This window comes from Podarcis muralis, chromosome 6, assembly GCF_964188315.1.
Source record: "Podarcis muralis chromosome 6, rPodMur119.hap1.1, whole genome shotgun sequence".
In the NCBI taxonomy this organism is placed as follows: Eukaryota; Metazoa; Chordata; class Lepidosauria; order Squamata; family Lacertidae; genus Podarcis; species Podarcis muralis.
Genome location: NC_135660.1, coordinates 75,826,807 through 75,851,705, shown reverse-complemented (window position 1 = coordinate 75,851,705; position 24,899 = coordinate 75,826,807). Strand labels below are relative to the sequence as shown.

The 24,899-nt window shown below is 42.0% G+C and overlaps 1 protein-coding gene across 6 annotated transcripts in view; it reads left to right on the top strand.

The window, feature by feature from the left end:
• Positions 1 to 24,899, top strand: part of GRID1 (glutamate ionotropic receptor delta type subunit 1) — a 713,795-nt gene that overhangs the window by 579,506 nt on the left and 109,390 nt on the right. For 5 of the 6 annotated variants that reach the window (XM_028729285.2, XM_028729283.2, XM_028729289.2 and 2 more), the window contains exons 7-8: positions 9,145 to 9,306; positions 10,751 to 10,870. In XM_028729285.2, coding sequence (XP_028585118.2) covers positions 9,145 to 9,306; positions 10,751 to 10,870 — 282 coding nt within the window. The remainder of the gene's footprint in view (positions 1 to 9,144; positions 9,307 to 10,750; positions 10,871 to 24,899) is intronic. The other variant, XM_028729284.2, reaches the window with a different exon arrangement.

Genomic DNA, 24,899 nt, shown 5'->3' with positions numbered 1-24,899 from the left:
TGCTCTTACATAAGCCAATAGCTTCAGACCTTATTCACCCTGAGCTGTAATATGACCTACTTTACAGGTTTGTTGTAGATGTAAGGTTATTTTGAACTTCAGTCTGCAGAGCCAACAACAACAACAAAACATTCTTGATGTACAGTAGATATTAACAAGCTTGAGGTGCAGTACCCCATAGACCAAAGGCGGAAGAGAAGTCTCCCAGCGCCACTGATTGGGTTTGTCTTTTCAGAAAGGCCCAGAGCCAATAAAAAATGGTGGCAATCCAATAAGGTGATCTAGGAGGAAACCATGGTCAATGGTACTGAAAGTTGCCAAGAGGTCCAGAAGAACAAAGAGGGATACATTCAACCCATCCATTCCCTGGTGTAGTCATCCACCAGGGTGATCAAGGCTGTTTCCATCCAATAGCCAGGCCAGAAACCAGATTGCAATGGATCTAAGTAATTACTTTCCTTTAAGACTGCCTGGAATTGAAATGCCACCACTCTTTCAACGTTACTGAAGAATGAAATATTTGATACCGGACAGTAATTGCTGCCCTTTTCAGAAGTGCCAGCACAGCCTTTTGCCGATGTTCTGCTCATCTCCTTGACTTCAGCATTGCAAAATTGCACTATGCAGGGATTTGGAAGGACTGATGTTTCAATAGCACCAGGGAGTCATATCTGTATCAGTCACTACTATGGCTACTGCCTCCCCAAACAGTTCCTGATGTTTATAAGAGCAGTCTGTTAGTTTGATCTTGACTGCTGTAGTCCATTCTGAATATCTCTTAAGGAATAGGGAAAGAATATACTTCTCCTACTCCACCATGTTAGATCTTAGTTAACATTAGAAGTAATATTGCTGTATGTACAGCCCCTCTGAGAACCTTTCATCAAAGTCAATAGTCCATGGATTGATTCAGGAGATAATTCTGGGGTCTTTGGAACGTATGTTAGTACAGTGGAACCTTGGTTCTCAAGCGGCTTAGTTGATGAACGAATCGGCTCCTGAACGCCGAAAACCTGGAAGTAAGTGTTTCCGTTTTCAAACATTTTTCTGAAGCCAAACATCTAACGCGGCTTCTGCTTGAGTGCAGGAAGCTCCTGCAGCCAATCGGAAGCCACGCCTTGGTTTTTGAACGTTTCGGAAGTCAAACGGACTTCCAGAGACCTTTTATGTGTGTGTGTTCTCTCTCTCTCTCTCTCTCTCTCTCTCTCTCTCTCTCTCTCTCTCTCTCTCACTCTGTGTGTGTGTGTGTGTGTGTGTGTGTGTGTGTTTGTGTGTATCATTCTTTACTGGAACAGTGTAGAAGCTGCTTCCCTATAAAATAGCTTCTTGCCACTCCCCTAACTTATTTAAAGAGAATTCACATAGGTTGGCTAAATGGCCTGATCTTTTTTAAATGACAGCATCATCTATGAGGTCCAGCCCACTGGTGGAGGAAGAGGATGGGGGGGAGTGCACCGCCCCCGGCAGCGCGATCCCCAGGGTGCCATCGCAGCTGCCCCCCTGCCTGTACTGGGCACCCTGCCCCCACAGGCGGAACACCCCGCCCCCAGGACGCACCCCCTGCCCCTGCGGGCAGCACACCATGCCTCCAGGACACGCACCCTGCCCTCACCTGCTCTCCACCCTCGGTGCTGGAGCATGAAGCTCTGCCACTGGTCCAGCCATGTGGATGTGCCTTTCACAGTGCTTTGCAAATATGTGAAGGAGAAATGTGGTTTGATATGGGATGATGACAGGAATGGAATTTGTGTGAATAACCCAATGACTGTCAGTCTGCTCTCAGAAACAGAAGCCAAGTCATTTTTGTCAATCAGGGGTTGTTGGGGGTTTTTTGCCTAAGGGACACGGTTGAGATTGAATTTGTGTCCTGTGATTACTAGAAATCTTTTGTTACTCTCAGAAGGATGTTGATTCTGTGTGTGGGGGGTTTATGCAAGTAACTGAAGGACACTTGTTGCTTGAAAGATATGAACAACAGAGACAGAGAGAAATTGTTCAGGGAGTTATAACTGCGTGTAAAAGAGCAAAATGAAGAAAAAAGAAATGAAAACTGAGTATTGGTGAAAATTCCCTGACAGGGTGATCCATTAAATAGTGAAAGAGTTGCTGAAAGAAATGACTGTACATCTTGTCACTTGAGTCTTTTGAAAACTAGAATGGACAAAGTAGCAGAAAATAGCTGTATTAAAAAAGGAGAAACCTCACTGTCATATGAGATGGACTGAATCTATTTGAATGGCTCTTTTGTTTTTGCTCTTCCTTTTTTTCTCCCCCCCTTTTTTTATAAAGAAACATTACAATACAAATTACAGAGTGCAAACAGTACATCATTTTTTCTTTTGTTTCAAATATAACAAAAGAAGACGCTTTTCAGTCTGCAAATGTTGATCCCATAAGTATGTCAACCACAAACTTCATCTATTTCTGACTTGGGCGATTTTTAATTATTCCAAACTGTAAAATACTTTTGGGGGTAGAGGGGGACTCATTGTTTTATTTTTATGTAGGATAAGCAAGAAAGCCATTTGACACAACAAAATCTGCTTTCTGCTTTTTCTAGCCCTTTGGTCACAAAAACCTGATGGGGAAGCTTCTCTGCTACTGCTAGCTTCCAAAGCCTGCTGTGCCATCAATCTCTCCAATTTTGTGATTTTTCTAGAACACAGCTTAGAAAAGGAAGAGAGTTGGGAGGGACTGGTCCAGGAGAATGAGCAGTAAAGGGTAAGACCAGAAGGGAGGGGTCTAAGAAGAAAAGAAGGGGAATAGCTGAAGTAAGGAAAGTTGATGCTCATGACATTGGACCAAATTTTTGCCTAAAGCTTTCTCATTTCCTAGGTCATTTTAAAGCTCACTTTACAAGCATTTGTGTGCAAAACTGCTTCCAAAAGAAATTGACTTTTTTGCAGGATGAAAAGTGATCAAAAGGATCAAAAGCACTGTAAAGTGTGGGGTCGCAACTCCTTGATAAGATGTCATCTAGCTTCCCCACAAACAAATCAGAATGAATGCTCAATAAGCATCCAGCATCATATAACCTTCCCACAAACTTCGTACAGATGAGGCAGGTTGAGTTCTGTTTTGGCTCGACTCTGTCTCTTTGAACTTTAAGTATATAGTAGAATTTCATAATACCTTACTATGTGAATACACATGGCTCTAAGTCTCTCCAGAAAATTCTGCCTCTGGAAGAGTGGCATGTGTTTCAGTTACCTCCATCTGCTACAGTCTTGAAAGATGACCGTTGTGTCCACTCATGGAGTGTGCTTGGCAACTGAAAGTCTCGGGATACTCAGCCTGAGAACGCATTATTCAAGCAATGGCATCTGGCAATCAGCTTGCTTTCCTAGTTTGTGTCTCTCCCCATTGTCCTCTTGCCTAACTCGATGCCTAGCCTTGCTGACTATTCTGAACCTGCCATAGGTATGATACTGGGTCATTCTCCTGCTGAGCTGCCTTATTCTCCTGAAAGATGTTTCTTTTTGATTAAAGGGACAGAAAGTTTGAAAGAGTAACTTCCAATAAAAGAAAGAAAGAAATTGTTCCTGATCTATTGAACTTGCTCAGCAGTAGAAGGTTCCAAGTTGCAGGCCGGTTCTCCCCTTTTCACCATTGTATCCTCTTTGTTCCTGACTGCCGGGTGAGGTTGACAGTTCACCATACCAGTAATTTGCTCCTGGATTTCCAAGTCCCCCTTTAACCTAGTTTGGAATGGACCCTGTATGGGGTTGACCTACACACATACACTTGATTTTGATTTGATTTCCCTTCATTCCTCAGCACTTTCTGACTTGGAGCTTAAGGTGTGAAGTGGCTCCAGTGATGAGCATCAATTTTAGGCAACACTGGAACGATACCAAAACTTCTCTGAAGTGTTTGATCTGGGATTATTCATTAATGTGCGAATCATCCCATAGCAAGTATATTCTGAAGGAAATCCCAGTGTTCAGTGGGGTGTATTCCCAGGCAAGGAAGTATAGGATTGCAGCCTTAATGCATCAGTGAAGGCCCTTTTCATGTAACCTTCACTGGATGGGGGCTGTTCTAACAAATCTCCTTACTCAGGGCTATTTTTTCAGCCAGAACTCACTGACACTCAGTTCTGGCCCCTCTCAGGTGGGCACCATTGCCATTATAAGAAAAGAAGGGACGAATTCATGGTGAGTTCCTGCACCTCCTTTTCTAGCTGCAGTTCAACATATGAAAGGGAACTTCTTGTGGCAATGTTGACCAAGTTTCCAAACAAGGTGATTCTGGCATGGTGGAGAGCTACATTGGGGGGTTCCTTCCATGAACACTAGGTCTTCATTTTGACATTACTTGCTGAACATGTTAAACTACCAGAGCTTCCTGAAAAGATACTCAAACGACGTGGCTTATAATGAAGATGGACAATATCACCAATTCTTTCAGGATGCATTATGCAAAAGTAGTAAGAAGTACATTTGTATGTGTCCAGTAAAAGTTCCCTGGGTCTTGCAGTGGAGAGGGTTGTCTTGCTGTTCTTATGTACATATTTAGAAATGTATTGAAAGTAGCAAAGGGGTTTCTCCATTGTGGCATCCTGACTTTGGAACTTCCTCCCCCTTGAAATCAACTATATTTCAGGCAATTTTAGGCACCAGGTTAAAACCTGCCTTTTTGCTCAGATTTCTAAGCTTTCACTTGAGGTGCTTTTAACGGCCATTTCTACTCTTGCCTTTTAGTGTATTGTGTTTGGTTTTGTGAAATGTTATTTTTACCTGCTCATAGATCTCCAGATGTGGGGCAGGAAACAAATTGTCTGAATAAAATAAAGTATTCCTTCTCCCCAGTGTGTAACGAGGAAAAATCAGCAGTGCTGCACAACCCAGTAAACCCAAATCAAAAGTGGTGACCTTGTTTTTATATTCTCCTTAGCACTCCTTTTCTACCAATCGAGGCACACTGCTCCAGAGATAATTCTTCACTTTCCTCTTTTCTCATGTCTTGAGACCACCTGGGCAGGCCTTGCATGGTGGTTCAGGCATTTACATGAATTCCTTGTTATCATGCACCTCCATGTGCAGTGGGTGTTCTCAGCAAATTGAGATTTGTGGTGGTGCTGGAGGTAACAAATGTGAGCAAGCTTCCCCCCTTTCCTCCTTCACAGCATTTCCATTTTGGGCAGCAAAAGTGTGATGCTGTAAATATCTTCTCTGACACCAGAAGAGAGTTGTGTGAGGGAAACGTGTTCACTTCTATGAGTCCATAACGGATGGGGCCCCTGAAAGGGATTTGACGTGACAGCAATGTGGAATTCTGAATGTCATGTTTAAAGGAGGAAAGGTAGCTGGAAAGGTTCTTGCTGTATCTAAAGCATGGGAGGGAACTGGGGGAAATTAGTTTGACCCTGATCTGGAAACACATTTGTGGTGGTGTTGTTTTCCTTCTGTGCAGCAAACTGCAAAGTTTGAAGGGGCCTTTCCGTGTGGAGTGATTTTAGTAAGTCACTGGTGGAAGATGCAGAGTTTGAGTGATGTGTATCTCTACTTTGAATTCATGTATATTTTCTAAACTTTTTTTTTTTGAACAGTTCTTGTTTTAAGGCTGTCATGATTTTTACTGATTGGTTATTAAGCTTAAAATACTCAGTTCTGTAATTATAAATATTTTTAAATTGTAGATTTCCCTGACAAAGGATCAGAGTGGTCTGAAATGTGATGGGAAATAGTGTATACTATTTTCCCTACCCTGTACTTTTTGCTCATTTTCTCAATTTGAAATTTCTTGGGTCCCCAATTTTCTGCTTAGGTTTCCTACCTATAAGCAGCTGCTTACAGCCGTGCTTCTTGTGTTGGTGTAATATAGTTGCAACCCTATGCACTGCCAATAGCGACGTCAAAGGCACCCGCCTTTTCTACTACAGTGGTACCTCGGGTTACATACGCTTCAGGTTACATATGCTTCAGGTTATAGACTCCGTTAACCCAGAAATAGTGCTTCAGGATAAGAACTTTGCTTCAGGATGAGAACAGAAATTGTGCTCCGGTGGCACGGCAGCAGCAGGAGGCCCCATTAGTTAAAGTGGTGCTTCAGGTTAAGAACAGTTTCAGGTTAAGTACGGACCTCCGGAATGAATTAAGTACTTAACCCAAGGTACCATTGTATTTGATTTTTGGATTCCCTGCCCATCACTTCTTGTCACCATTTGGACCTCTGGAATGTTCTATTTTCCACTAACATCTGTCCCCTCCATTCTACCTGCCCATCTAAACATATGAAAATACTTATGCTTCAGGCATATGAGAGAGAAGTGGATTCTGCCTTAAAGAGAACGTGCACATTAACAAGGAACAAAAAACCTAGAGTGAGAGCTCACATACTAAATACCATAAACCAGGCATGGGGAGCCCGTGGGCCTCTGGGTGTTGTTGGACTCCAACTCCCATGAGCCTCAGCTATCAGGACCAAAGGTCAGTGACTGTGGAAACTATTGTCCCCCAACATCTTGTGAGCCACAGATTTCCCAACCCTGCTGCAAACAGTGAGGGAAATGGGAAATAGGCAAGCTGTCTGCATCCTCAAACAGCAGTTTTTTTGGCAAGGATATATATATCCATCTTTCAAAATAGAAGATGTTCAGAATGAACAGTCTTCAAAATGAAGAATTTTTGAAAAGGCACCACATGTTATATATACATCAAGAAGGAATTCTCTGGTAAATACCCAGGGAAGGGGAATATAGCAATGCAGGAACTGTGGCAGATAGAACATGAAGTCAGTCCTAGAGCTTTCTATAGAGAGAAAGAGGAAGTGTATTCTTGGAAAAAGATGCTGTGACTTCCCTCTCTCCAGAACTATAATAGAACAGTTCAAACCTGTGAGTATGTGTAGTGCATTTCACGCTGGCTACTAAAACTCAACTCTACAATGAATTACTAATATGAAGTGTGGGTGTGAAATGGAATTCATCAGGGAGCAGAAGGAATCCGGTCTCTCACTTTCGGCACATTAAACAAAATGGTATAGTTTCACCTTCTATGCGTAAAACCTGCTTTTAAGTGAGCTACAGAACCCCGATGAGGAGCTCAGTATAAAAGGAGAACAGGGAGTCCAACTAAATGACAAATACTTGCTTGAACGTTGGCTTTTGAAATGTGGTATGAAGAGACAAAAACTGGAGTTGGGTAGAATAATGAGCTGCAGACTCAAATCCCCTGAGGTTAAACTTTGGCTATTTTTGCAGCTCCATTGGCACTCTGATTTGAGTCTCCTAGAGCTACCTTCTCAGATTTAGTGATATTGGTGCAATAGCAACAAAAGTGTAGGGCAATCAGAGTTTCCTGCCCCTGCTATAATTTGGGCATGGATGCAAAAATGGGCCTCTAAGGCCAAGTCACAATTCAGAGCTCTTAAAATAATCACATTTAATCTGCCGTCCATTTTGTCTTGGTAATTTTAGACGTGCTTTCAAGGTGTTAGAGGCAAACTCAGATATCAGCTTGCTTGGGGAGTGACTGAGGTTAAAAAGAGAGAGAGAGACTTGTGCATCAAGGCCCAGGTGCACACCCCCAGGAATAATAAAAACACATTGACACAAAATTTTAGTTTAAAGGTTAATGGGCAAAATTTAGGCCACGACTTTATTGATTACTGAAATGTGAGTGGTATTGGCTTAAAGGTAAAGGTAAAGGTACCCCTGCCCGTACGGGCCAGTCTTGACAGACTCTAGGGTTGTGCGCTCATCTCACTCTAGAGGCTGGAAGCCAGCGCTGTCCGCAGACAATTCCGGGTCACGTGGCCAGTGTGACGAAGCTGCTCTGGCAAACCGGCACCAGAGCAGCACACGGAAATGCCGTTTACCTTCCCGCTATAAAGCGGTACCTATTTATCTACTTGCACTTAAGGGTGCTTTCGAACTGCTAGGTGGGCAGGAGCTGGGACCGAACGACGGGAGCTCACCCCGCCGTGGGGATTCAAACCGCCGACCATGCGATCGGCAAGTCCTAGGCGCTGAGGTTTTACCCACAGCGCCACCCGCATCCCGGTATTGGCTTAGGCATTGGCAATAATTATAACTGACTCCTGTCTGCCTTGCAGGAAGTCTGAAAGGGTAAACCACCAAAAGAGGGAGCTCTGTCAATGGCAACCAACTGAAGCTCACCCCGGGGTTCATGTTGGGTCCTGGCATGGCCCTAGCCCCTCAAGCAGACTTTGGGTGAGATCCAGACCCACGGATTTCTCTAATGGAATACCCTTGTACCTGGAGGGGCAGGTGATGGCTGCATCTCCCCTCCCCCACATCACAATAAGCCAATGCCTAACCACCTAACCTTACAAAGTTGTGATGATTGCTAAGAGGTAGGCAAAAACCAAATGGCCAGTGCCAACTGCCAAATGGGAAAAAAATCCTACCCGGCCCCTGTTCCAAAACAGGCAGCCAACCGGTGTCCAGAGCAAGGCCAAAGTGGACACTTAAAACTAGGGCGGGTGGGCTGGTGTTCAGTGGCATGAAGCCAGATGAAGCCCTGACAACGCAACACCACCTTTTAAAGGCCCCCACAATCACACCACCACTCTCTAATTGGCCAACAGGCCAGTAGCGCAATCGCGGGGCCACTGTGGGCTCGGTATCATCCCCCTCCCCTTCCCCTGGGTGTGTGTGTGGGGGGGGGGGTGCCCTGGCACACGCTTTGCAGATTTATGTGGGCTCTGTGTCAGCAGCCTAACCTGGTCAAGAATGAACATTTTGCATTGAATTCATCTGGGGAAGAAAACACAGAGATATGGGATTCTGGCTATGGAGAGATGCCAGGTATTAAACTCAGAGGATGGTAATCTCAGTTGACTTACTCAAGAGTCTTACTCAGAGTCAACCCATTAAAAGTAAAGAACCTCACTAAGTTAGGTCCATTAATTTCAATGGGTTTATTCTAGTAAAACCCAGAATTTCTACATATAATGCATGTGCTCTACCAGAGTGCTGATTCCTTCTGTATCTTGCTGTCGTTTGTGAAACCATAGCAAAATAGGTAATCAACAATTATTTACATGATGGGCTTGCTATTGCTTTAAATATGAATCAGTTCCATGCTTGGTTTTGCATACCCCACTATACCCTTAAACATACTGGGGATTCTTTGACAATTTCCTCATATCTATATTACGTTTTGTCCCTGTTTTCAGGTCTCCAACCTCTATCTCTATGACAGTGTGCTTATGTTGGCCAACGCCTTCCACAGAAAGCTGGAGGACAGGAAGTGGCACAGCATGGCAAGCCTGAACTGCATGAGGAAATCAACCAAGCCTTGGAATGGAGGCCGCTCCATGCTGGAAACGATTAAGAAGGTAAGAATAGGAAAATGGAAACCCAGCGGGCAGACTGAGCAGGCAAGCTTCCTTACCAAGGAAGTCACGTTGCTTTGGCATGGCAGGATCAGGAGGAAAACAGAGGGTGAGCTGGGGAACACATTGGCCAGGATTCAGGGAGAATGGAATAGAAATACTTTATTTGTCACTGTACCACTTGCTTACAGTGAGATTAAACGAGTCCCCCCCCCCATCTCTCAGTCCTTGTTACACTCTGTGTGCTGTCGTACGACCACCAAACCCAAACGTCAGCTGCAATGTTGCTGTCTTCCATTCAGCAGCCTCACGGCCCAGGGTAGAAACTGTTCTTTAACTTGTTGGTGCAGCTTTTCATGCTTCTATATCTCCTGCACAAGAGCAGGAGTTTAAAAAGGTGCTGGCCAGGGTGTGAGTCGTCCCTGAGAATGTTTCTCGCTCTTCTGAGGCAACAGTCAAGGCAGATGAAGAGAGGAATTTGCAAGAGGTTTTGTGAATGCCGACATAGACCTATCTGGGCTTTGGATCACCTCTGCCCTGCCCCACCCACCAGTCCCCTTCTTTCCCAATATAAAATGAAACAACAAAACAAAAGCTTTGTGGAAGGAGGAAATAACAAGTGGCGAAGGCCCTTATGTGGCATGAGAAGGGCCTGTGCCCCATGATGCCTGGCAGAAAATATTGCATTGTGTAGTGTTGGCTGCTGCCATAAGCCTTCTCATTGATTGCAAATGACCTTGGAGTGTCATTTGCTGCTGGGGATAATGGGATTTAGCAGCCAGGTGTCTCTTTTCATGATTGGAGCCCTCTACCCCCTTCTACTTAGCTGAGGTAAGTTATTTTTCTTTTGGAGAAGGGGAAACTGGGAGGACAAGTGTAGGTTAAGAACACCAGTTGGAGGCAGCCTGCTGTGCCCTGCTTGAATTTAGCATCCTAGCTTTGAATAGTCATGCCATTCTTACTTGCAACTCTAGGCATGAAGAATGAGAACTGTGGTTTTCTGTTCTAGGTTGTGGTCAGTTCCCAACATTATCCAGACATGCCGAGTATGGCTTATATCTGTAGAAGGCCCCAGCAGAATTCTGTTTTAGATCCAAATAAAATATTTTCTGCTCTTTTGGCAGTTCTAGTGTGTGTTAAATCTCCCACAGGTGCTTATGTGTATTAAATGGCCAACATTCTCTAGTTTCTTTACAGAATGGGTTCCTTTAAAAAAAAAGGATTATTATTTTTCATTGATGTAGATTAAGATCATACAATGTTCAATTTACATCAAAATCTATTTATTTTAAAAATGGATTCTATTTTAGAAAATGGGTTCTTGTGTTTGTAGACTATTGTGGGCATATGTGGTGCTTATGATACATGATGCTACTTTCAGTTTCATTACACTACTTTTGTGATCTATATAATAAATGTCCTAAAACTGATGACCTTGTTTCCTTAGGGTCACATCACTGGTCTCACAGGTGTCATGGAGTTCAGAGAAGATGGTGCCAACCCCTATGTCCAGTTTGAAATCCTTGGAACCAGCTACAGTGAAACATTCGGGAAAGATGTGCGGAGGGTAACAATGTTTTCTCTTTTTTATGCTTTTCTGTTCACACTGAAGGAGAGTTACATTCTAATTTCCTAGGGATAATGCTACCATTTTAGAACAACTGGTGGAACTGATCTTCCTCACAGCACTAAAGTCGTTAGCTGTGAAAATAATATTTTCTAATTTCTCACACACCTAAGCCTTGAGAGATAACAATTTTAGGCTGTCAGGATGGAGTCCAGAAAATTGTTCTCATATGTGCTATATTCCTTAAAATATTCCAACACTGAGACAGTGAGCATAATTGTGAAAATGTTAAGTTCTACTTGTAGGTATTTCCAGGTGAATTATAGTATAATTGGTATAACTAAAACCTGTCCTACTTGGGAAACAAAATGTGATATTTTATTTCTAGTCCCTGTAAAATCTTTCAATGCAGAGACAGAGTGTTATACTGAAAGAAAGATATGACTATGTAGAAGAGGAAATAAATTTATTTTATTTCTGTTCCCCAAGGCAGCTTACATATTCTTAAAAATCAAATACAATTAGAGTGGGGCTCTTGCATTTCAGCTGTTTAACATTAGCCTGTGTCTCTTGCCTTTTTAAAAAAGAACCACCTTGACCAGGGCAAAAATTTCTTTGAAATACAGCAATATGGGATGTTTCAGGGAGAAATCATAGGTAGGCAAAGGATTTCACACTCTCTAGACCTCTCTTCTACCCTGTAAAACTGTCTGTTCCCAAGGGTCCTCTGCAACAGAGATGCAACCATCTATCATTGCATATATCCACAGTGTAACATGTAGCTTGGGGTCTTAGAAGGAAATGCATAAGTAGGTGAAGCCTGATAGAGATTCAAGCAATAGAATGATTTGTCAATTTGCTTGGAACCTGAGTGTAACTTTTTCATTGTGTATGTAGCTGTCTGCCTTGTCGCATTTTGGTTTTGAGAAATCCATACAGAATTAGGCTCCTGCTGTTGGGGGGAAATCGGTGCCTTCTGGGATCTGAAGCTACTGAAATGAAAACCTGCTACATGAAAGCAAAATGAATTAATCAATAATTAGTGGGAAAGGTGTGAGGGGATGGAGTCTGTGGTTTAGTTGTTGTGCAACGAAAGTATATCTCAAGAAAGGCCGTGCCAGAAAACAAAAGACTCAGCAGTTAATTGAACTTGTGCTGATGGGTTTTTGAATGAGGGCATTGTGAGAAGGAGGAGTTGGGAGACTGATGGAAGGGGAGGAGAGGAAGATAAATTAAGGTCCTGAATTCAAGTAAAGTTTAAGGGTGAGTTGAGGCAAAGCCAATTGCCTTTTTTTCACTGAAAATTTTCATGGTTCTCTTTATTTTCACTGTGATTGTTGTTCCCACCCCTTTATTCTCCAAAGTGCCTGTATCTCCATCTGCTCTTCCACCCATGCCCAGTAAAGGAAAATAAAATGGCTATGTGCTGTGTTAGTGTTGACCTTTAAAGCCCTAAATGGCCTCGGCCCAGTATACCTGAAGAAGTGTCTCCACCCCCATCATTCTGCCTGGACACTGAGGTCCAGCACTGAGGGCCTTCTGGTGGTTCCCTCACTGGGAGAAGCTAAGCTACAGGGAACCAGGCAGAGGGCCTTCTCGGTAGTGGCGCCCACCCTGTGGAACGCCCTCCCATCAGATGTCAAAGAGATAAACAACTACCAGACTTTTAGAAGACATCTGAAGGCAGCCCTGTTCAGAGAAGTTTTTAATGTGTGACATTTTAATGTATTTTTAATATTTGTTGGAAGCTGCCCAGAGTGGCTGGGGAAACCCAGCCAGATGGGCAGGGTACAAATACTAAATTACTATTGCTATTCAGGTGTGACTCAAATTAGGCTGGACACAGTCCACTTGTAGGTTCCAACCAACCAGTTGAGACCAATGCTTTATAATACGTCTTGGTTAGGTTCTAAAGTCAGCAAGTAAGCTGAAAATCGTGTATAGTCAAAATTCATCTTCAATTGCCCCCAAAGTACACTCTTGAACTTTGGGCTCAGGGAAGTCTTCCAGCTCACTCACTCTTCCTCATCTGGCTGGGGTCACTGCTACATGCCAACAGTGCCCCCCTCAGTCCCTGTGCCTTCTTGGGGCCAGTGAGCAGGAACTGCATGGATCGATGAAGGGAGAGAAGGGCTTCCCTGCCTTCTCCTCTGGCTGGTGGAGCTCTGGTACATGTTGGCTACTAGCTAGCTGTCACAGGGTGAGGAGAACTGTTATGTACTGAGTTGAATAGGATCCAAAATGCAGCAGTCTGATTGGTCCTAGAACAATAGTATTTAGGATGCAGCAGTCTGATTGGTCCTAGAACAATAGGATTCAGAATGCAGCAGTCTGATTGGTCCTAGAACAATAGGATTCAGAATGCAGCAGTCTGATTGGTCCACAGGAGCCACCCAATCCAGCTCCAGGTGGAAGGGAATCCGCAACTTGATTGGCCTACAGAAGAATCCCGGAATTAGCCAATTATGAGGGGCCCATTGTGTAAATAATGTATATAAAGCAGACATTCTGGGGGAACTTCCATTCCTTCTCACCACTATGAGCTGAATAAAGAGCATGAAATCCACTCTCAACTCTGAGTATATTTCAAGAACCTTGGGTTCTCCTTCTATATCTCTGTGCTGCCTCTCCACAGGCAAGTGACCAGCAGAAAGGACCTTCCAAAAGGGGGAAGAATCCAGGAAAGGATTAAAAAAAAAAGTAGGAGGAAGAAGGTAGGCAGATAGAGGCAATGTCAAGCAGGTCCCGTTGAGGCAGAATGAAAAGGCTGCAATGGATCCTTCAACTGGCAAATGAGATCAGAGGGCAGGGCGACTGGTTCCACTGCCCTGAGTGCCAGGCCTAGGGGGCACTGCAGGGTGTCACAACTATGATGTAGTGAATTCAGCAGAATGGAAGGCAAGAGGTGGGGGGGGCACCAAATTTTGAAATCTGAAAGACCAAAGTCCACCCCAATGGGACCCTATAAGAGGGAAGTAGGAACAAGGGAATTGAAAGTGTTCCTTGACACTTTTGTGGGAGCTGCAGCCAAATGCGTATAGTTGAATTTACATCCATTAAATGTCTGTATGATGCAGCTCCGTTGTACACATTTCTCCTAGTTTCGTTTCACAACATTGTGCTTTCTTTTCATTTTTAAAGCAAGCCTTATCAGTTGTTTCTCAAGGTATTCAGAACGGAGGCAAAACTGCCATCTCACACACATGCCGTATTTTACAAGAAACATTCTGTTTCCAGTGATAACATTTATCATTGGATATTCATTTGTGTCATTTCAAACACTTTTTTTTTTAAAAAAAGCTTCATTTTCTTTAAATATCATCTGTTTCTTAGAATCAGCCTTACTGTTTCTCTTAGCACTTCCCCAAGCAGATTGCAGAAATCACTTCTGGTAGTGTTTGTGATTTCGCTTGGTTGTGGTTGAAGTCGTGCTTTTTGATGCTTTTCATTCCTGTTACTATTTTAAACAAAATCTTGCCATTGGTGAAGCAGCTGGTTTTAAAAACAAGACATAATGTTTGGGCCATATGCCATGTAAAACTGATATAATTCTTTTCAGAAACTTGAAGATAATACAATACAGTGGTACCTCGGGTTACATACGCTTCAGGTTACATACGCTTCAGGTTACAGACTCCGCTAACCCAGAAATAGTGCTTCAGGTTAAGAACTTTGCTTCAGGATGAGAACAGAAATCGTGCTCCGGCAGCGCGACAGCAGCAGGAGGTCCCATTAGCTAAAGTGGTGCTTCAGGTTAAGAATAGTTTCAGGTTAAGAACAGCCCTCTGGAACGAATTAAGTACTTATCCCGAGGTACCACTGTAGAGCCATTATTATCACTGTATTTGCCTGGATTATTTTTTTAAGGCCTACTGTGACCTCTGATCAAATAGGTTATATAGTGCTTTAAAAACATCAAGTTCCTACTTACTCAGAAAGAAATGCATGAATCTGCCAATTTCAGTTTCTCTTCTCCCCCCTAATCTTAAATTCAGTTCTCCAAATTTCCAGCAGAGTTTGTGCAATTCACCTGCATTTCCTCCAGCATACACATTTTTGTATACAATTTTGCCTAATACACACATTTCTGCAAAGCAATCTCCCCATATCTAATGCATTTCTGCATGTTATTTTCACTCATGTATAAACCCTCAACGCACATCTTACTACATAGCATTTCCATTGTTGTACTGGAGAGCTGCGTTGAAAAATTCAGAAAGCAATTAATTTTAAAGGTTGACCATGCGTTTTGTATTTTTGTACTTCTGAGCAATGCTAGCTCTATCATACCAGTTTGATTGCCGGGGATGAACATCCATTTTAAGTGTGGTGAAGCTGGTATGATTGAGGCCTTGTTATCTGATATTTGCTACTTGAAGCCCTTTTTACTGGTCTTGACGGGGATTGAATCTGGGACATTTTCTGCATATCAAGCATGTGCTTTGTCACTGACCTATGGGTCCAGTGGCTTCAATATCCCTCTGCATTTTTCAGTTGTGTTTAACTAGGAGCTTGTAGTTCAAGATAAGGTGATGATATATAGCAGTCTCTCTCCCCCTCCCTCCCTCCCTCTCTCTCTCTCTCTCTCTCTGTGTGTGTGTGTGCGCGCGCATGCTTTAGTGATGAAAGTTCATGTTAGGTATTTTGGTTCTGATTTGCATCTGCATTTCTGCTGGTACCCAAATTATATTAATCATGACCATGTGGTGTGGGGTTCCAAAAGGTGTACCACATTCCATGCTCAGTTTATTATGAGAGGGCCACTTTCTGGAGATGATTGAGACAAGGGGTTAAACATCCAACCATCTTCCCAAAGTGCTGCCAGCGAGTCCCATTGCACAATCACCACTTCTTCCAAGCATACCTTGTGCCTGCCAGCTGAGGGAGACACTGATACTGTTCAAAGTGTTAGATTTGACGCTGAGGTCTAGTTATCGCCACCTAGTCTTCGTACATACTAGCAGATCTCTTTTGTTATTGAATTCTTTGGAGATATGATCCTCCCACGGCAATGCTAACAAGATTAGCTTATTTCAATAATTAAGTGCTTCCTTTTACTGCTGTGTGAACTGTGTCACTCCCTAGATAGTTGAAAATCTACTGAGATCGTAAATGAAAATCATGATATACCAGAAGGGGGGGGTGGTATGAATGGGGGGGGGGGCTTATAACAGAAAGTGTTTCCCAGTTTGGCTATGTGATTGCAAAATAAACTCCACAATTTTTTAGAAAATGCTCATTAAAGTTCTGCAATAATAAAGTGGTGAATGGTTATGGGCAAGCCTTCATTTTCAGTATAAAAATCAGTTGCAGGCCTCAAAGCTCCTTCCCAAGGTGTGTAATCCTAGGGTTACCTTTTTCAAGATGCTACACAGGGGATCTTGTATTAGACTTTCCCATGGGTTTTGTTTAACTAATTAGAAGCCCAACTGGGAAAGAAGCACTAAGGTGTTTAATCCTTTCCTCCTGTGTCCTTTTCCAAATCTGCGATCCTCTTCCAAAGCTGATATTAGCTTAGGAAGCAGGTGGGGTCGGGTGCGGGAATGTAACTGGCAGCTCATAGAGCTATTTAGATTCAGGAAAGGGGAGTGGGAGAAATATGTTAAGATTGTCTTCCATAAACACAGTTTTAACAGAGAGTCCGTAAGTGACTGTGGAGGCCAATTCTGGATCCACACGTCCTTCCACAGTGGGGACATAGGTTTCCGGACAGGAGTTGATCACGGTTAGGATTTGCCAAATGTGCCTTCCTCTTAGCTCTTTTCTCCCTTTCGTCCTGAGTTTGAGCATCTTCAAAGTCCATGACACCTTTGGAAAAGGCTGTTCTCCAATTGGAGCACTCGCAAGCCAGTGTTTCCCAGTTGCTGGTGTTTATATTGCATTTTTTTTTTAGATTTGCCTTGAGAGAATCTTTAAACCTCTTCTGTTGACCATCAGCATTACGCTTTCCATTTTAAAGTTCAGAATAAAGTAGTTGCCTTGGAAGTCAATAATCCGGCATCCGCACAACATGACCAGTCCAACAAAGTTGATGTTGAAGAACCATTGCTTTGACACTGATGATCTTTGCTTCTTCCAGTACACTGGTATTAGTTTGCCTGTCTTCCCAAGTGATGTGTAAAATTTTTCGAAGACACCGTTGATGGAATCTTTCAAGGAGTTGGAGATGGTGTTTATGTTAAACACTATCTCCCAGTGTACCATTTCCCCATTGTTCAACTCCCAGTAGCGCTGCTAAGTGGCCAAACAAAAGCCGTAGAAGAGGCTATTCAAGGATGTACTGCACAATGCCTCCTTTTTTGGTTCTTGGTGAAACTCAGTTAAAGTTATATGGGGGGGAAAGCTTCATAGGAGTGAAGGGCTTGAGAACTGATGTCAAACTGGAGTTTCACAGCATTTGTGTGATGATTTATGTAGTGGGATATAATATTTACTGGGGTGTCCTGAACAGTTCGTGCTTAACCATTTTGTAACTGATTTAGGACTAATTTAGGACTGATTTAGGACTGAACTAGAAGTGACACTAATAGCCACTGGTGGGAGCTTTTCTTACAAACTGCAATGTGAAGAGCTGGAGGCAACATGCAATGGTGGTGCAGGGAGCACCCCCTCGCATTCACAGCAGCCTCATAAAGGATGACTGGTGGGAGCCGGGGAGTGAGATAGGAGGAGACACCAAAAATACAGAGAAGAAAAGTGGGAAAACTTTGGTGACAAATACTGGGCCTTTGGAACAGGGATGAACCACAAGGAAGGGAGAACATCTACCACCAACAAAGCCAATGGAGCTGAGTACTGAATGAGAATGGAATAAAAGGGAGACAGAGAGAGAAAGTTGGCAGTGATAGAGACCAGGCAGGGAGAGAAGTAGATGGGAGGGAGAGGTTTGAGGTTACAGCCTCAATGAGGCAGAGATACCAAAGAAAAATTACAAGGACAGCATATTACAAAAAGGAACCTGTGATGGGAAGAGTCATTTCCTCCCTGGGGAGTTGAGAACTCACTGGGCAGAACCCAGGGGTAAATAACCATGCTGGGACTCTGAAGGGACCCTACAGGCTGTTATTGGGAACGAGAAATCTGCCAGGCACTTCCAGAGAGGCAATTTCTGAAAACCCTGTGGCAGGAATGGGAAGAATTAAGCTTCACATCCCATGATTGTGAGGCTCCCCAGGCTGCTATTTACATAACAAAAAATGTGCATGCTAATCACACCCACACAATGTGTGCAACCAAGTAAAAAATGTGTAGATTAGTGAGGAACAGATTGGAAGTACCCTCAACACAGTGTGTACATGCCTTTTCCACTTCAGGGACAAGTTCAAAAACAAGCAGGCCTTCTAGTTTGCTGGTTGTGGAAGGCACAGAAAAATAGCTCTCATATATCTACCCTTCAGAAAACAGAAAGACTTCCTGCCTGGCTGAAGCATAGAGATAGAAGCAAGGCTGAGCAACCCAGGATTCAAACTGAAATAATGTAAATCTGACCTGCATATTGTGAAGCCCGCAGAAAACCACACTTAAGAAAACTACATCTCTACCAGACCAGGCCATTCTGTCAGTCAGAGCATCGGCAGAAAGAGAATCACCAGATTGCCTGGGAAATTGGGTGACTTCCCTCTCCTGCAGTCATCACAATGCTGTGTGATTCTCTCACTCACTTCCAGCCAGTATAGTGGTACCTCAGGTTAAGAACTTAATTTGTTCTTAACCTGAAACTGTTCTTAACCTGAGGTACCACTTTAGCTAATGGGGCCTTCTGCTGCCGCCGTGCAGATTTCTGTTCTCATCCTGAAGCAAAGTTCTTACCCGAGGTACTATTTCTGAGTTAGTGGAGTCTGTAACCCGAAGCGTATGTAACCTGAAGTGTCTGTAACCTGAGGTACCACTGTACTGTATTATGAGTTGCAACATAGCATAGGCTAGAAAAGAAGCACTTCCTTCCTTTGGCTCAATGGGTAGACTCCGCCCTTCTTCGAATCCCCTTCCATCTATTAACAAATGAGGCTGCAAAGGAAGGTGTGGAGCTTTGGTTCAATCCTACTTTTCAAGGCGTTGAAGGTGAACATCCCCTCCAGTGCATTTAAAAGGCTATGTCTGTCTTCATCATAAGTCATATAATATGCACCTCTGAATCAAGACCCAGTGTTGCGGTATTAGCGGAGCACTGATTTGACTTCTCAGAACAGACACCTTCAAAAATCTTCTGTTTCTATGGAAAGTTCTGCTGTCAGTGAAGTTCTGTTCCCAATGCACTATTAAGGAGTTACCACTCTCCTTCCCTCCCCCGTTCTTGTAATCAGTAGTCTGACACCTGATGCATTCATTTATATTTATAATTATTATTACACTCGCTATTATAATTGTTGGTATCAGACTTTGGGAGCTGACACTTCTTTTCTTGCAAATGTTTTTGATTTCAGCAGCTCTGCTACAGGTTGGAATCTGAGTCAGAATTTCCCACTTTTTTTAGTACAGCAAGTCAGGTTTCTGATGTACTTAATGGCATTTTACCTCAAAACGCCACATGATTATAGGATTCATCACTCTTTTAAGATCAGCGTGCTTTTCACATGCATCCTTCTGACAGTTACTTTAAATTATTAGCATCAAAACTAATGAAACCTGAAGCTGATGTTACAGAGAACTTTATGTGCATTAGAGGGATATATCCTGTCCTAGTTTAATCTTCTTTCTGTATAATTTGGTGGTGTGTTTTGCTTTGGGGAAAGGGAGTTTATGACACACATTAAGATGCCAATGTGCATGTAGTTCTTGACAGATTGATATATCTGGGTCTATATTTCTAGAAAGACAGAGGAGCTGCTGCTAATAATGTGCCTTAAAAATGTAACAGAAAAATAAAGTTATAAATATGGATAAACAGAGATACACAATTTTGCACAATACTAGCTACTATTCTGGAGCACTTGGAATTATTGTTAGAACTATAAACCAATTAATCATCTTCCTACTATAAATATGTTTGAAGACTGTTTTTATTGAATCTGTATAATCCTAGGCAAAGTTCAGATAAAAAGACATACTTTAATGTCAAATGCAGTCAGAAACGATATTCAATAATCTGATGATTAACTAATATAAAATTGCTCTCAGTTAAATAAATGGGTGTGTCACTAAAACATGCAAGCAATCACAAAAGAACTTTCTTCAATATCTCAAAATTTAATAAACAAGTTTTGTTTATTAACTGTTTATTAAACAGTTTGGAAGGAAAAGACGGCTTTAATACTTCCTATTTTGTATAGACCAATCTCAAAATAGCCTAAAAAAAATTAAACAAATGTGCCTTTCAATCTCAGCCCCAGCCAGCTAAAGCTTAATTGATTTTTCTACTGATTAAAACGAGTAAAGGTTTTAATAATAACCATGGGAACTTGTGAAAGTTTACCAAATAAGCTGGTAAGGACAGAAAACATAGGCTGCCTATTTGTAATGTAAGATTATTGCTGAATATTCCTATCTGTTAGAGGCTTAATTATGGGTGTTCCCCATGCCTACAGGTGAAGCCATGTGTGTGTGGGTTTTTTTGTTTTGTTTCTGTGCAGTGCAGTGTTACACGTGTAAATTGGCTTGCAGATTGAGCACATGTACAACTGTCCACATGTTTTCTTATTTCAACTCACATTTATGAGTTGTGTAAAATTAATCATTCAGGAATTAATCGTATGCTATCACAAATGTACTTCTCTGATAAATGTCGGTATTTTCAATGCTGCTTTCTAATAAGGTTGCTTATCTAATTGTGTTTTGAAAATATTGGTATGTAAAATAATGTAAGTTCTTGCCATAGTGCTTGATCAGATTCTGACTCACAAATCTTACTTCTCATGCAGACGATTCATATGTGCTCTTAATACTCAACAATTTTAACATGCAAAAGTGCTTTCCCCCCTGCCTTTGTCCTGAGAATGTCAACTACCATCATTGCCATGAAGTGTACACATATTAACAGACTTGGAAGAGTAGTTGGAGAGACGCTGAACTCTTTAGTGATGCAGTAATGGGCCTTGCACCATATATGTGTTTCCCCAGTTAAATTTCCTAACCAGGCACCCGCAGTTCACGTACATATATTTTCTCAGTAAGGAAGTCCATTCAAGTGCTTTGCCAGGTAAATGAAAGATCAATTTTCAGTAACGCTGAAAGGGAAAAACAACAGGTATTAGCAATAACGTGTATATTTGTGGGTGGTGGGAGAGAAAAAAATGAAGATGAAAAGATAATTTGATGGGACTCGCTTGCAGGTTGGGGTAGCTGTCCTATCAGATTGTTTGAACTTTAAAGCAATTTGCAAAAAATGTGATCTATCCAGAGATTGTCTCTTATGCGAACCCTACTGAAATGAAGAGGAGCTGTGACAGTCAGTATCTGTATGCTTCAGCATGATTCTTGTTCTGTTCAATAAGAGGTGCTATTTCATTGCATCAGCATCATGTGGCTTTAAGCACAATGTCTATTGCATCCATCAGAATTCTGAAACATTTCATTTCAAAGTAGATTCATCTTTAACATGGCTGTGAAGAAAAGCTTAGTATAGTCATTTCAATGTATGCTAATGAAACTGGAAAGGGCCTAGAGCCCGGATTTTTCAGTTGATTAGAGTGTGATGCTGATAACGCCAAGGTTGCAGGTTTGATCCCCGTATGGGGCAGCTGCATATTCCTGCATTGCAAGGGGTTGAACTAGATGATCCTCAGAGTCCCTTCCAACTCTACAATTCTATAATTGACTTCAGTACTGAGACACTAGTGAGCTGTTCAGTTGTCTCTTTCCCTCTCTTTGGACTGAATGTCACATTTTTTTAATTAGTCAGACATTTTTATACCACCATATCCTCTGGGTGTTTCTAGTCTTAGAACATCCCTACCATGCTTACCCATTCATGTCCTGTGTGCTGCTTTACTTTGCCCGATGGCACTATTTTGGCAACACTCCCACTGGTGCTAAATAATAATGGATAGTGTCCAAAAGAATTTTGTAAGGGTATCTGTCAGGGACCATGCAGAGGAGGGCTGCACCGAGGAGGAATAGTGGGAGCCACCCCCCCTCCCCTGCTCCTGCATCTTCCCAGGAGCAGGAGGACAGTATAGATTTGGAACAGTGGTTTGCAGAGGGGCATAGTTCAGAAGGCAGAAGCTGGGAAATACGGGATGAGGAACAGCTAGGAGAAGAAACACTGGAAGAGAGAGGGTTAACAGATTCACAGTCTCTGGAAAGCATTCCTTCACCCAGTCAAAGGTCAAGACGAGCTCAGAAAGTCTCAGAACAGAAAGTGCAGAGGGTACAACCTTAGATTACAAAATGTAGGAGTGACGTAGATTAATAGGTATAGGCCTTAATTGGGAGCACCGCCATTCTGGGTTGACACTTTCTTTTGTCCTTCACTGTGTTTATTAAAGAAACTAAATGGTAAGAATTCCTATCGTTTGATCTGCTCATTTACGGGGGAGGAAGCCAATTCCCCAAAGCCTGACAGTATAATAAACAAGTAATAGAGAACATTATAGATCAAAAGCTAGAGTATTGAAAAAACAAAGGAGATTGACTTTGTTATGGCTAGATTCCATGCAAGAAATAACCTATAGGCATCCTGGAATTTGGGAACTGATAATCAGGTCTGTGAAAGGAATAGATGTTTCTTGCTCACTATTACCTCCCAACATTCTTCTTTAGTCTGCTTGCAATGTTGCTATTAGTGCTGAACTGAAATTTCTCAAAAGGCAGTTTTAGTCTAGAAAAGGGCACTTCACATAATATTCTCTGAAGATTTCCTACCCACCTTTTTGTGTTGGTGGCAGAGATGGCTGTTCCCCCTCCACACGTCCCCAAACAATTCTAGGTCCAGGGAATGGCAGAGGATGGGAAACAGTAGCCAGGATTCCAATGCTGCTGTTCTCAAATGCAAAGAACGAAACCAAAACACCTTAAGGAGAAAGGAAGACACTGCCTTACTGTCATTGCTAATGGTGAGTCTCTTCCATGAGAATCTGTTGGAGAATTTCTCTACCCAATGGAGAAATTAGGTGTGATGGTTTCCTTCATATCTCTGCCCACTTATAGAGTAGGTAACGTTGAGAGGTCATTTGCAATGAGGTCTAGTTGCTATCCAGAAGCAAAACATTTGAAAGCTTCTTTGTATAGATGCATCTGACATTGGTTTCTGTCTGTGTCTAGCTCTGCCATTTAAGAGCCTACTGACTCCACCATGATGTTTTTCTCACCCTCTTTGTTTGCCTAGAATAAATGTAATGGTCCCAAAACTACTGTAGTAATTAATAAGCAGCCCCTGCTACAACTATAAAATTGCATAACAAGCTTCCAGACAGTTTCCCTCTAAAATCTACTCTGAATTAGCATGTAGCAGGAATGTAGTTCATTATTGATTCCCTGTAGCACCTTGGCTGTAGCAAATGATTGATTGCTTTAGAGAGGCTTAAAACAGTTTTAATAAACAGGTTTACTAATCAGTAACCAAAGAGGAAAAAAGGCTTTTCAGATCCTGTATCATGGAGATTAATAGTCGATGTCAAATCAAAATAGTGCATGAAACAACAGTATGATTGTTACAGAAACACCACCCTTTGCATCCATATTATGACACAATCAGCAAATGTGGATATTCTCCTATGCCACCTTCTGTGACATGACATGATTTTATAAACACTAAGCTAATTGCAACAGTAGTGTAGAATATTCTAGTTTATTTTATGCACTTTATATTTTAAATTAATTAGTTTATAATGTGAGGATTTTTATTTTTAACTCCAATGTGATAAATATGGGGTTGAGGCAGTTGCTTGCCCAAGGATGTCAAAGGAGCTAAAAAGCAATACCTACCACAGTATATATATTATTATGTCTTAAATTTCTATAGACATGCATAGGGTGGTGCTGACAGCAGGATTCTCTTTGTGTCCATAGTGTTTGGAAGCATCCCAGTCTGCTTCAGGTGCACTCTGTGTCATTCAGATTTGATTTGTTATTGAGGTTTAGATCTGATCTGTTAATTCCGAAACTCTGTCTTGTCTCTACTCACTATAATGAAAATAGCTATAATGTAGTGTGTGTTTTTTTACATAAGTGGATGGAATTTGCAGGCAACTGCACCTGGGTACAAACAGTTTTTAAAGTGTTTGTGCAGAAATGAATGAGCCACTTATCTGCTCTGATTTCCACCATCAACCTACAGTTTCCAGAACCCCTGGCAGTTTACCTAGAACTAGGCACATTTCCCACAATGAAGGGAAATGTCTGGAAAATCTCAAGTAGGTAACAGCCTATATTTGCCAGGTTATATCAACAAAATGTTTACTACCAGTTCTAGTAACAGCAGCATTTAGATTTTATGTAATAGCACTGAAATGCATTTTGAGCAAAGGCTACACTCTACTCACAATACAATAAAGTAGTAATGAAATATTTGTTGTTAGAAATGTAAGTTATGGTTCATTTTAAGGCACTTTTTGGGAATTGAGATTGGGTAGCATCTCCTGTCCCCACGTGGCCTAAATAGCAACCAGGGAGATCATACAGTGGGCAGGAATGTCATTTATAAAGCACAGTGAAGACAGGCTGAGCAGAAGGAAGACAAATAAATTAGCAGAGCCTTTTTAATTCTAAAAGTCTTACAATTGTAATAATTGCTTTGATTAAAGAAAACAAACCCATCACCTACTCCTTCCCTAATGCTACCATAATAATAATTACTGCCATGCCTCCTTTGCTGACAGGTCTAATATTAGAGTTTCCCCACATTGTTTTGTTTTTTTTAAGAAAATGTGGCTTGTAATAAGATGTTTGGCCTCTGCCGGTTATAGGAGATTAGGAAAGCATTATTGACTGTCCATCCACAAGAAAACTGATAGGACGCTCATGCCTGCAAGGCAAACTTATACTCCTTTAAACTAAATGATTAGCCTTGTCATATTTCTGCTGGCATTGTGGATTATACTGTCAAATGCTTTCGAAGTCTTTCCACATTCAACACACTTTAATTAATTGAAAG